Source organism: Parasteatoda tepidariorum, chromosome 8, assembly GCF_982258835.1.
Source record: "Parasteatoda tepidariorum strain Cologne lab strain chromosome 8, Ptep-v5.0, whole genome shotgun sequence".
NCBI classification, from domain to species: domain Eukaryota; kingdom Metazoa; phylum Arthropoda; class Arachnida; order Araneae; family Theridiidae; genus Parasteatoda; species Parasteatoda tepidariorum.
The window spans coordinates 68,873,942-68,886,847 of NC_141762.1; the positions used below are offsets into that span (position 1 = coordinate 68,873,942).

The following is a 12,906-nucleotide window of genomic DNA, read 5'->3' on the forward strand; positions in this document are numbered from 1 at the left end:
CTCTCGATCTAAAAAATTATGATAAGTTCGCAAATATTTTTAAATTTTATAATTAAATGTTTTCAAAATAATTAAATGTTTATTTATAATTAAATAATTAGCATTTAAAATTGCTAGCAATAGAACTTTATGATATCGGAGTCCCGCTATAAAAAAATGGGATTATTTTGGGTTCGATAGACGGAAAAAATTGAAACAGCTGGTCTAAGAAGCATTAAATTTTCATATATATGAGGAATGAGTCAATTTATTGAATCCATTCAGGTTGCTTAATCGGCCCTATTTATAAAATAAGGAAAAAAACATTATTTTGAAATTTTATTTAAAAGTACACAGCAGTAATAATACAGAGAAACTATTACCATGTATTCACAACGCATATAAGTTATTCTTAATATGCACAATGTAGTGTGTCACATATTAACAAGAGTGTGAGCTTATTCATATATACCTAGTGCAGTTGTGACATATATTTACAATAGAAATAAGTTATTCTTATATACACCGTCCAGTTCATCATATATTCACAATACAATGATGTTATTCATATTATACAGAATGAATTATATACAGATTTCATATTATATCATATTATACGGAATACTACATAATCATAATAGGTTGAAGTTATTAATCTGTACACATTGCATTGTATCATATATTCACAAAACAAAGAAGCTGTTCAAATCTGGACATTGAAGTATATCGATATTCATCGATATGTATAGTGAATTTATTCATATATATAATTTAAAAGTGTAAAAGGACCCCGTACAAATCTTATGGAAATGAATTCTTTGTCAAATAGGCAGAAAATTTAATATGTTGTTCTTCAAAATATTCTGAGAAAAAATTCTCATTTACGCAACGTTCAATAATGGATAGTTTCCAAGATACGGAAGCCTCAAACATAGAGATAGAGGCAGCGGTCAATGTGGTGAAAGGTGCTTCAAGCACGCAGCGTTGACTTTATGTGAATGCGATGTAATGTTAGCTACTTATTTAGCGTAAGACGTACTGACGTGCTACTTGAATTTCATTGACTAATCTAACTTTCAATGCATATTTATAAGTTAATTATTAACTTCTTTTTTTTCAATTTCCTTGGTACAATTAATTTAATAAGATTTGTGCAGTTTCCTTTCCAACACTTAAGCCAATATGCAATATTCTATATTACAAGTGAAAATATTACATTTTGAAGTACAAATATTTTAAATATACAATGTTGTAAACTATTGTTCTAGAGACAAACAAATACTTAGTCAAAACACATTTTACAAGGATTCTTTTTTAATGCTTCTTGTTGTAATGTATGTTGTAATTCCTATACAAGTAATAGTAGCTACAAGCTACTTTTTTCTTTGAAGGTACTTGTTAATAACAACTATTATTTGCTAAACAAGCAATAGTAGCTAAATACTACAAGCTACTTCTTTTTTTGAAGTTACTTGGTACTGACTACTAGCAATTGCCATACAAGTAATAGTAACTATTTATAACAAGCTACTAAAACGGTAAAATTTCATGGTATATAAGTGTCTTTTCCTTTGTAAAAAGGAATATGGCATAACTCGATAAAAAAAGATACTCAATGTTTCATGTCATTCTGAAAGTCTTGTTGCAATAAATATTAATTTCCTTCATGTAGCAAATATGAAAAACTGGAAGAGCCTTGCTGCCAAATCACAAAGACAACTTGGGATAGTCTTGGCCTGTAGCAGGCTGTAGTGCTTTAAAAGAAGAAATATCCATTTCGTCTCTAAGAAGTTGAGACATTTCTAAAATCATTACTGTAATCTAAAATGAAACAATTTATAAATTGATAAATATGAAATATTTGGAAGTTTAAAATAAAATATTTCGAAAACATTTATACAAAAGGAAAAGAATGCTTGTTAATGAAAGGTATATAATGTACAGTGTGGAAAAAAAGCAACATTCTGAATAACAATTGATCTAATAATCGTAATGTCTCACACTAAATCTCATTGGTTCGTGAACCCAAGCTTAAATATTCTAATTAATAACTACTTTGTGCCAGATTTCGTAACTTGAAAATATTGTCTGCACTAATTAATTAACATATTATTTACCACGAAGCCATTAAATCTGAGTCTTTAATAGCATAAAAATTCAGTCATTAAATCACAGGTTATTCAGAATATTCCTTTTGAATATTCAGAATATTACTCACTGTACAAAAATTTGCAAAAAGAAGTAAAAAAATACTGAGTCGTATTAATTTTTAAGTAAATTTCCATTTTAACTTTCTCGGGAAAATTTTTCATTTTTTTTGCTTTATTTTATTTTTTAAGAACTTGTGTAACTTATATCAAATACTTAATTTTACTCTTACTAAGCTTTGCAAATGAAAGAAAATAAAATTATTCGAATTAATTTGCAACTTGTTGTGAATACCAATGTCTTTATATTTTTATATAATGAACGTAGTTATATAATAATACTTTGATTTCACAAAAAGTACTTAAAATATGTAAAGAGAGACTAATGCTCAAAATTATTCATTTGTAAAAGCTGATAAATGTAATTAATTATCTGTAAAAATAATTAAAAAAAGATTTTAAGCAGGTCATCAATTTAACTCATAATTACAATATCTGTTAATATGAATATTTTTTTACGTAAAAATCAATAAATAGTGTTATTAGATATTAATCTTTAAACTTAATGAACATAAAAACTCGGATAAAAAAATTTCAAAAATTTAGTTCCGCAAAAAAGTGCTATAAAGTTTCATTCATTTTAAGAAATTACTTCTGATTCGATTTTCGAACAAAATTTTTGTCATTTCATAATTTTTTAAATTTATTTACTGATAAATTTCAGTAATTTCTGTAACTTATCAGGTACTTAATTTTATTGTTAAATGTCCGATTATCAAATTTTATTGTAATTAACATTAAAGTTACATTTTGATGTCGTTTGATGAACTGTAATTACAAGAATTTTTTTTTTTAGTTTAATTAAAGAGTTCTGTTCATGTATTCTCTGTAAAATTTCCTAAATTTTTCATACGCAAAAGTCAGTAAATACTGTGGGTTGAGACATTATTTCCCTAAACTTAATCAGCCAAGAAATTAAAACATGTACAAATTAAAACATGGAGACAAATTTCAGAAATTTTAGAATTATTTGTGGAAATTTCTCAGAAAGAAATTCTATTTTCTCATAAAAAAAACCTTTTTCTGCGGAATTACTCATTATAGATTTATTTAAAACTTAATTCAGTTAACAATACAGTTATATTAGAGGGTTTTTGATCCAACAGGAAGTACTAAAACACAAAAGTACAATATAACTCGTACGAATTCGCCTGATATAAATGGAATTAACTTTTTACGAAAAAGATTAAATTAAATTTGGTTAATTTTAAAATTTATTAAAACAGACAAACTACATGACCCGTGTGGTTCACAAAAACTTTCTACGTAAAAATAAAAATAAAAAATGAATAAATGAGCATTCCTACCAGGTTAAAAATTTCATTCACTTTAAAAATATATGAATAGAAAATAAAACAGCATTCAGGTCTGGCAAGTCTTGAAAATGGATGCCTGTTTTGAGAGCTTGAATTATGCAGATTACAATTTCCTATTTATACGTTCCTAAAGCAAATAAAGTTTCTAATTTGGTAAAATATTACTGATTCAGCTTCTTAAGATTACTTACTTAAAATAAACATTAATTTGTTTGTTTTTAAAACAGCTTTTTTCTTAATCCGCAAATGCATTCTATTTAGAATAGATAACTTAAAATCAGTGGAATTTGTGATAATTTTTAATATAAAGTTGTATTTGAAACATAGTTTTAATTCAGTTTCAGCGTTTAAACGAAAATCAAATTTTTACAAAAATTTATTTTTAAACGTATTCGTGCAAAAATGAGCAACAAGCAGTTTTAACTACTCACCACAATATGGATATGCTATGGTTGTGTTTAAATAGAACTTTCGAAATCCATCAATAGTGTCTGTTAATGATTCATTGTTCATCTTGATGTACTGTTCATAATTCATTCCCATGACAGCACAATTCTTGAAATGCTGATGACAGTCACATTCTCCTGATAAAAAGCTCTCATAATCAGGACAAAGAACACCAACCATTTCACATTTGTTAGGATTAATTGAGGCTTTATAATACTGCACTGCATGCATATGACTGCAGATTCTTGGAACTAAAGATATAGTTGCTGAAAGATAAAAGAAATCATGCATCAAATTTTCTCCTGATTTCACTTGTATAAAGATTTAAGATATTTCGTACGGAGGGAATTTCGACGAAAATATTATATTGAAATCTCTACAAAATGAAACCTAAGAAAAAAGATTTTTAAAAAAAATCAAATTCCATCTATTTAATCATTTAGACGTCGAACTTATTTTTCATGGAAATATTCTGCTCAAATTTCGCTTTTTTCGATTTTGATTGCAAGAATTGAATTTTTTGAATTTTGTTTCATTTGAATTATTTCATGCTAGAATACAGCTTTGGAGAATGCGGTAATATTTTAATTATTAAAATTTAATTTCCAATGATTTGCACCAGCACGGAGAAAAAAATCCTTATAAAATTGCTGTACTTTATCGTAATGATATTTCTAGTAGAAAATAAATAAAATTCTGGTTAATAAAACCAAAATATACGGCATTTAAATCATTCACTTGGTAATGTTTCCCGTTCATATAATATTGGTTTATCGGTAATTCTGGTTTTTAAATTATAGTTCTTATTATCATACATTTAGGAACTGAAAAAAATATTTAACTGAATAAATGGTTTTTATACTACGCTTTAAGATATCATGATAAAATTAACAGAATTTACCACAATTACCAAATTTTTATCACAGATAATAAACAATATTTTATTGCTAATTTTACGAAAATCATTACTGTAGCATTTCAGTAAACACTTCCGAGCTTTTTACTGTTATCATGGAGCCAGAAACACGGTAAAATTTACCATCTTCTGGTAGTTTTGATCATACTTTTTTCTCAGTGTGGTATAGAACCTTTTAAAACGATAGTATAACTTTTGAATCTTAACCGATTCTGCGTTGCAACCTCTTTTAAAACATGAGGTATAAGTTTTCCCTTTTCCATAGAAGATTAGTAACGTTTTTTTTCAGCACCGGCTATTATTTTTCTAGACTGTGGCTGGACGTTATTCATTCTAAACACTTTCGGTTCAATTTACTGGTAAAAAGATCTTCTATTGGCCTCGCTTTTGCGCTACATCACGAAGCTGGACGCACTCTGTGCGTAACACTGTATCGGTTAACTTTCAATGATAGCGATCAGATCAACAAACTGAAGGCAACTTTTTTGTTTTGTTTTAGCCTGATTGTTAAAAATATCTAAATTAAACATATTGCAGATTGTGCACCAAAATATGAAGCGCATGGAAATTTTTTACTTTTGCTTCGCAACTTTGTGGAATATTTTCTTCCCTTCCGTCATAGCATTTCGTTTATCATGCTGTACAAAATTTAAAAATAAATGTGTAAATAAATTAAATAAATGTTGATTTCTACAAGTTTAAAAGTAAAATACTTTTTTTTACTTTTGAACTCTTTAATGTTTCTTTATTAATAAAAAAGAGAAATCATTCTCCATTCAAAACTATAAATGAGTTATTAAGCGTTTTATTTTGTTTTAAATTGATGTTTATTTTAATCAACATATTTCATACAGTTTACTTAAAATATTTGAAAAATTCTATTTTTTTTAAATTTAGTTTTTTTTTCTTTTTCTTAAAATTTTTTCTATGAAACCATATTAACATATAAAATTATATTACCATCTAAAATTTTATGATTACATAAGATTACATTACCTAACAAAGCTTAACTATTTTAAACTACTTTACGTTTTTCTAAATTAATATGTTTCATATAGTTCATGTAAAACTATTTCAAGATTTTATTTAAAAATTCAATTTTCTTTTGCTTTTTGTACAGAAAACTATAAAATATAAAACTATATCTATATATAAACGTACCATATAAGAAATCGAGAGCTAAATAGGATTTTAAAATGTAGTGTCGACAACTGTGTTGGTTTGTTCCTCCATTTGGGTAGAAATCTGCATGTCCCAATGGATTAATATCTCCAATTACATCTCCTGAAAATAATTCGTAAAAAGTAATGAACAAAACCATAAAATAATTTTTCTGCCCTTAGCAAATACCCATACATTTTTACCTATTTTTTCAAAAAAGTCCCACATAAGACTTTTGCTTTCCTTAGGTAAGCAAGGATTACGCCCTGGAAACACTCCAATTGATTTCTTCTTTATTGTGACAGACATAGTTTCTAATACCATTTGATTTTGTCTCCGAGATTACGTAGTATCGTATAAATTTGGTACAGTGAAGTCAATCAGAGCTTTTGTGCCATTAAACTGTGCATTTAAATCCAATTCATTTGCTTTATTTATGATTAGACCTAGTAACGATGTTTGATTTTACAATTGGAGCTTATTGACATAATTGTGTTTAGTATAGTATAACAACTTCAGGTTCTGAAAATTATGATCAAATAGTGCCATTAGTCTCTAAAAAAAAGCATGAACCAAATATAATAAATGAAAGAGATTTGAAACATGAGTCCTATTTAAAATAGTACCGATTTCGGCGTTAATAAGCCTCTTTATCATCAAGTGTGCTTATTTTTAAGCATTACTTTTTTTTTGTTAAATATAATATTATTTTCCATTTCTAAATGAAATTAAATGGTTAACTTTTTATGGTTTTCATTCTTGAAATGAGATTATAATAATAATTGTTATAACAATAGTTTTTACCTTTTTTGAATGATTTTTCCAATAACAGTTGTCTGATAACAGTTTCGATACTTAAAGTTCTACAATGCGTCCGAAAAGTAAGGAAATAATCAAGTATCTAAAAATACTCATCGAATCAAAAATCTAAATCTGTACGTTTAAAATATTTTCAAAAGATGAATGAATTCATTGGTACCTCATCTCTTAGGGAAGAACGGAAACTTAAAAATTTTAAATAGAAATCCCCCATTTTTTTATTGCTGATTTGGATTCTTCCGAAAAAATCACCAGAATTAATCCCCATTCCACAGGAAATAACATGTTTTTTTTGAAAAAAAAAACATTTAAATCAGTTATCGTGCAAATTATATTGGAGTACTATGTGTTACAGCCGACCAGGTAGCCGAGCGGTTAGCGCGCCTGACTGCGAAGCCAATGGCTGCGGGTTCGAATCCCGCTCTGGGCATGGATGTTTCTGTCTCTCTTGTGTTGTCTTCTGTTGTGTGTGATGTGTGAATGTGGCCCACCCTATGAACGAGTTTGAGGCAGTGTGGAGTGGGTAATGTTGCTCGCCTTCGTGACTTTGATTCACAGGTGCCCACTGGGTAACGTGAAATGAGTAACAATTCCGGCATCTTCTAAGGCGAAGAATAATGTTCAGTGCCTGCCATTTGAAAAAAAAATTATGTGTTACAAATAACAGACACTTTCTTCTAAGAACAGCTCAAGCATTATTATCTGTTTCTAAAGAAGGAAAAAAAAATTTTTTTTTGTTCTGTTACTGGAAAAAAAGAAGCTCTTAAGAGCACAATTAAATTTTCACTTCTACCTAGTATTAGTAGCAGACATCTATAGGTAACTCCTTATTTCGGAAACAAACATTTCATATCTGTTATCAAACAAATTATATTGGCATACTATCCGTTAAAAAGAAAATTATTCTTGAGAAATCTCCATAGAGCAGCTGAAGCAAATTACAAAATTGAAAATAATATAATTAAAATTTAACAATTTATTGTAACAGATGCAGAACATCTATAACAGAAAAAGCTGTCATCTTGAATCATAACCATTTCAGGTTATCCAGCCCTTTTGTCAAATAACTTTTTCTTTTACTTTTCAGTTTCTAGATTTTTTTTCCAATTAATTCAATTAGGAAATAAAATGCTTCTGAATTTACGTTTGAACTCAATACTAAATTAGTGTTGGTTAATAAACAAGTTGCTGATTCTGTGTTGATTAATAAACAAGAAGCCAGACTGATTAAAGTGAAAATGTCTATAAATCACAATACATCGGGGTCGAAAGTCAACGTTGCCTCCTCAAATCTATTAACATCTGACTGCATTAAAACACCCTCTGTTTATGACCAATTAATAAAACTAGGTCAGCTTTTTTCTGGTGTAATTATCCGAATAGGCTCCTCTGAGAACGAAGACTTCTGCAAGTGTTGTGGTTTGAATTTAACTTATAACCCTTGTTTTTGTGGATGCTTTTTATTTAACATGAACAATGCGTATAGTAATGATGAACTTGATTTATCACATGCTGATGATTCTTGTATTAGAAATGAACCATCTGTGTTGATTAATAATTACAAACCAAACGAAATTAAAGACACTAAGTTGACAATGAAAATTATTTTATAAGATGACATTCCAGTATGTCAAAGAGCTAGACGTTTATCCTTTTCTGAAAAACAAAAAGTAAATGATCAGATATCTGAGTAGTAAAAGACAGATATAATTAGAGAGAGTTGCTCTGATTATTGCTCCCCAATAGTTCTTTGCAAAAAGTAAGATGATAGCCTAAGACTATGCATCGATTACCGAAAATTTAATTCAAAAACAGTTAAAGATTAACCCCTTACCGATAATTGAAGATATGTTAGATCGGTTGCAGGCTGGCAAAGTATGTAGCAAACTTGATTTACTACAACATACTCTCACACTTATTATTCACATCCACTGTTTTGGTTCTATATTTAAATCTTAAGTATGCATGAATTAACATTTTAAATTTTCTTTAAAAGATTTCCCTTAAACTGATAAAAAAAAAGTTAAGTCATAAAAACTGTTAAAAATGGAGATCAAACTCTTCAATTATTACGATATTTTAACTATGTTAAAATTTTTATGAAGTTTACAAAAGTGTGTTTTTTTTTAATTCCTTAATCTGATAAATATATTTAATGCCAAGATTAAAAATTTTATTCTTTTCATATTAATTGTTCTTCTAACGTAGGGAAAACATCACAAATAGATAATTTTTTTTCCTCAAATTTTTAGATGATAATTAAAAATTTTTGGGGAGGGAGGATGTGACATAAAAAGCTTCATCTAATCTTTTTATGTTATTTCTTTATTTAAATCTTCTTCTAAAATTATTATTCAAAATTAAACGCTTTCTAATACTTTATTATTCAGACCCGCTGTTTCGATTCTATATTTAAGTCTTAAGTAGGCATGAATTAACATTTTAAATTTTCCTCTAAACCGAACCGTGAGAACCACACTATTCCCTCTACCCATTTTACGTATCAATTGTAATTACTAACGTTTCCCTTTTTGCATGTAACTTAAGAGACTATCGGGATAATTTTGCAATATTTTCCCTAAATTTTTATTTAGGAGCACTTCGATTTTGTGTCACTTGGATGATCGTTCTCTTGTTAATAATGGTTAAAAAAGTTTAATTTGTTCTTTTTAAATCATGCTCTTCCTCTCTTGCTTTTGATTACCAACGGTCAACACATGATACTAGTTTGATTGAGCAATATAAAATACGCAAGTAAGCAAAAGTTTGTAATTCTCTCACCAACTTCAGAACCACCATTTGTATGAATGACATCAACTAAGTTTGCATCAGATACATCTAATCGCTCAAGCTTAGATTTATTTTGAAAAGGACTCAAAGCTGGATCTAGGGCTGAAAACGAAAAGATATAACTAAATTAAACTTTATAGCGATATGAAAAAATAAGTTGAGTACTAATTGCATAAAGTACTTTCTGTTAATCTAAAAAAATGTAAGGATTTTAATTACATAACAAAGTTTTATGTCAGAATTAAATAAAGCCTTTCAATGTTGATTAAATTAAACTTGTAAACAACTCATTTATGTAACAAATTTTACGTCACTGTTACATAAATCTTCTAGTGTTAATTGATAAAAGATTATTTTGAATTTTTTTTCTTAAATGGGTATTGTCAGGAACTCATTCGTATAAAGAAATTTAATGTCAAAACTAAAAGAAATTCTGATCTTAGTTGATAAAAAATAATTGTAACAACATTTTGTTTTGTAATTAAAAAGATTTCTTGATTTAATAGAGTGAACTATCAAATAATTCATTTATATAAATAAATTTTTTTTTCTAATTAAATTAAAATTCTGATGCTGCTATAATTTATGACAATTTATGATTCGCCGGCCAGGTGGCCGAGTGGTTAGCGTTCCTGACTGCGAAGCCAATGGCTGGGGGGTTCGAATCCCGCTCTGGGCATTGATGTTTCTTTCTCTCCGTGTTGTCTTCTGATGTGTGAATGTATGAATGCGGCCCACCCTATGAACGGATATTTGTGGCAGTGTGGCGTGTGTAATGTTGCTCGCCTCCGTGACTTTGGTTCACAGGTGTCCACTGGGTAACGATAAATGAGCAACACTTCCGGCATCTTCTAAGGCGAAGAACGAAAGTTCAGTGCCTGCCGTTATTTAAAAAAAATAATTAAAAAAAAATTATGATTCTAACTATTATGTCAGAATTAAGAGTAACATTTTAATGTTAATTAATAAAGTGAACTTACAAATAACTTATCAGTGTCATGCTAAGTTGACTCTTAAAACATTTACCTTTTACCTTTATTCTGATGGTATTAAATACAAAAAACGAGTTTTGCTTGATTTAGTAAAGTAAAGCCACTTAAAAGGGCAACAAATAATAATAAAAAATTTTTTTTAATTATTTTATCTATATTTCCTGAAGAACTAAGTGGAAGAACCAGGTAAGTGATATTTTCGGCAAAGCTAACAACGAAATGGTGGTATCCGAACTATTTTTTTACCAATTTATGAGAAATTCTTTGCTGTATATTATTCACCACTATCTAATTTGAAATTAAAATCATGCTTACGAGAATAAGTTATATTAAGCTTAAAGTGAAGGATAAAACAATTCTGTTACATTCTACATACCCATATTGATGCAACCACTTTACGCTAGTTTCTCTGATTCATTATAATTCCCTTAAAAATGTCACTTACTTGGCTCTTCCACTTAGCTCTTCAATTGTTTTGGTAAATGCCTTTCAGTTTTGAGCAAGATTTCGTAGTGTTGTTCAGTACTGAGTTATTGATTCGTTACTTTTTTTACAGCATGCGAAGAACGGGTTTTCAGCTAGTTTATAAATAAATATCCATCAAACTATGACAAAAACCATGATAATAAAAAGTAAACGCCACAAATCCAAAATAATGGGTTATTACGCATCGAAGTAAAATCGACCAAAAATGATGTTGCAAAATTGCATTTAAGTTTTTTACCTCTTTTCACCCTAGGTAGGTACTTTATTTACGTCGCAGTAGACTTGCACAATGGGCTATTGGAGACGGTTTGGGAAACATCCTTGAGGATGATACGAAGACATACCATTGCAATTTTGATCCTCTACAGAGGGTGTGGCTCCCTTGCTTTTGTATCACGACGACCTGTGCGAAAAGTTGAGGATTTTACGGTAGAACAGTTTAACGAGGACCAATACCTTGCACCCTCGTTCCCTACGTAGGCTGATCAAAGTGGCCACCAATTTGCTTACTGACCGTAACGAGTGAGGCTTAACTTCAGTGTTCTGCTAGGAACCGTGTCTTAACTATCAGTCCATCCTCTTCACAGCTATGCTGGTTTCATAACATATCGCACGCTGCTTACAAGTTGTTTTTTTGCAAAGTCTTGAGACAATAAATTCCACTCTGTAAAGTCAGATTCAATGAGGCTTCAATAGCCCAGGCACGCTTCCGCATAAGGGTGGTGAGTTGCAAATGCTCAGGCAAAAGTCAGCCGTGAGACTAAAGTCGTTATACAAATCGTGCCTTTTGCTTGACATTATCTCACTGTTAATTTTATTCAAAGCCTCTCTTGCTGGACTTTAATAAAATATATGCTTGTTAAAAGTAGTTTAATTGGCTAAGCAGTCGTAGTTCTTAGTTAGCTACCTCACATTTTCAATAAACAATAAGATATTATATTAAATATTTCTTATACGGTATTATGCATATTTTATAAATAATTATAATTTGGATCACCTGTTATTCGTCTCAATTGTTTCACGCTTTTTCCAACAAACCCAGCAATGTGTGCTCCTAGACTATGACCAACCAGGTGAAACGCTTCTGGACCAACTCCTATTTGTTTCTGAAATTAAGTAAAAATCAAATTAATGTAAATTTACATATTTATTGTAATGGTAATTTTTTATAGGCTAGTATTTAGTTTACACAGAGTCTAAAAAGTTCTTGTCGCGTGTACAGTACTTTCAGTATATAAAAAAACTTTGCATTAAAATAAATAAAAAATTTCGCATGCCCTTAAAGAATATTGTAGAAAAAAAAATGACGTGGCATTTAAATTAATTTAGAAATAAGCGCTTTGAAAATAAACAAGTTTAGCATAGATTTGAAAACTACTGATTTGATGGTAATATATTTATCAACCTCGGAATTAACTATGTTTCAAATATAGAACAGAAAGTGAATTTATTAAGTTTTAACCATCGAATATACTACTCATAATTACTTTTTGTTCTAACTATTAACTCTTTTCCTATCATAACGATAAGTCTAAGAAAAAAATACTCTAATTGTACAAATTCATTCAGATATCACCGTATCAAACAAATGTCAAATGTTAATTGATTCACGGGGTAATAACTTGTTTCGGTGACTTTTTGTTTTTAACTTCCAAGAATTAGTATAACATTTTAGCCATTCTTTTATTCATTAATTTTTCTATTTATATACTTTCAATGATAATTGCTATGTTGTAAGGCGTCAAGATTAGCGTTTTGTCGATTACATGGAAAAAATATTATGCACATCAAAA

At 29.0% G+C, this 12,906-nt stretch overlaps 1 protein-coding gene across 2 annotated transcripts in view; it reads right to left on the reverse strand.

Moving 5' to 3' along the window:
* Positions 1-305: 305 nt before the first annotated feature.
* The window catches only part of LOC107455608 (pancreatic lipase-related protein 2), a 46,486-nt gene continuing 33,885 nt past the window's right edge, over positions 306-12,906 (reverse strand). For both annotated transcript variants that reach the window (XM_087169064.1, XM_087169063.1), the window contains exons 4-8: positions 12,111-12,219; positions 9,627-9,737; positions 6,027-6,149; positions 3,934-4,215; positions 306-1,800 (exon numbers count right to left, since the gene is read on the reverse strand). In XM_087169064.1, coding sequence (XP_087025190.1) covers positions 1,763-1,800; positions 3,934-4,215; positions 6,027-6,149; positions 9,627-9,737; positions 12,111-12,219 — 663 coding nt within the window. In that variant the 3' untranslated portion in view covers positions 306-1,762. The remainder of the gene's footprint in view (positions 1,801-3,933; positions 4,216-6,026; positions 6,150-9,626; positions 9,738-12,110; positions 12,220-12,906) is intronic.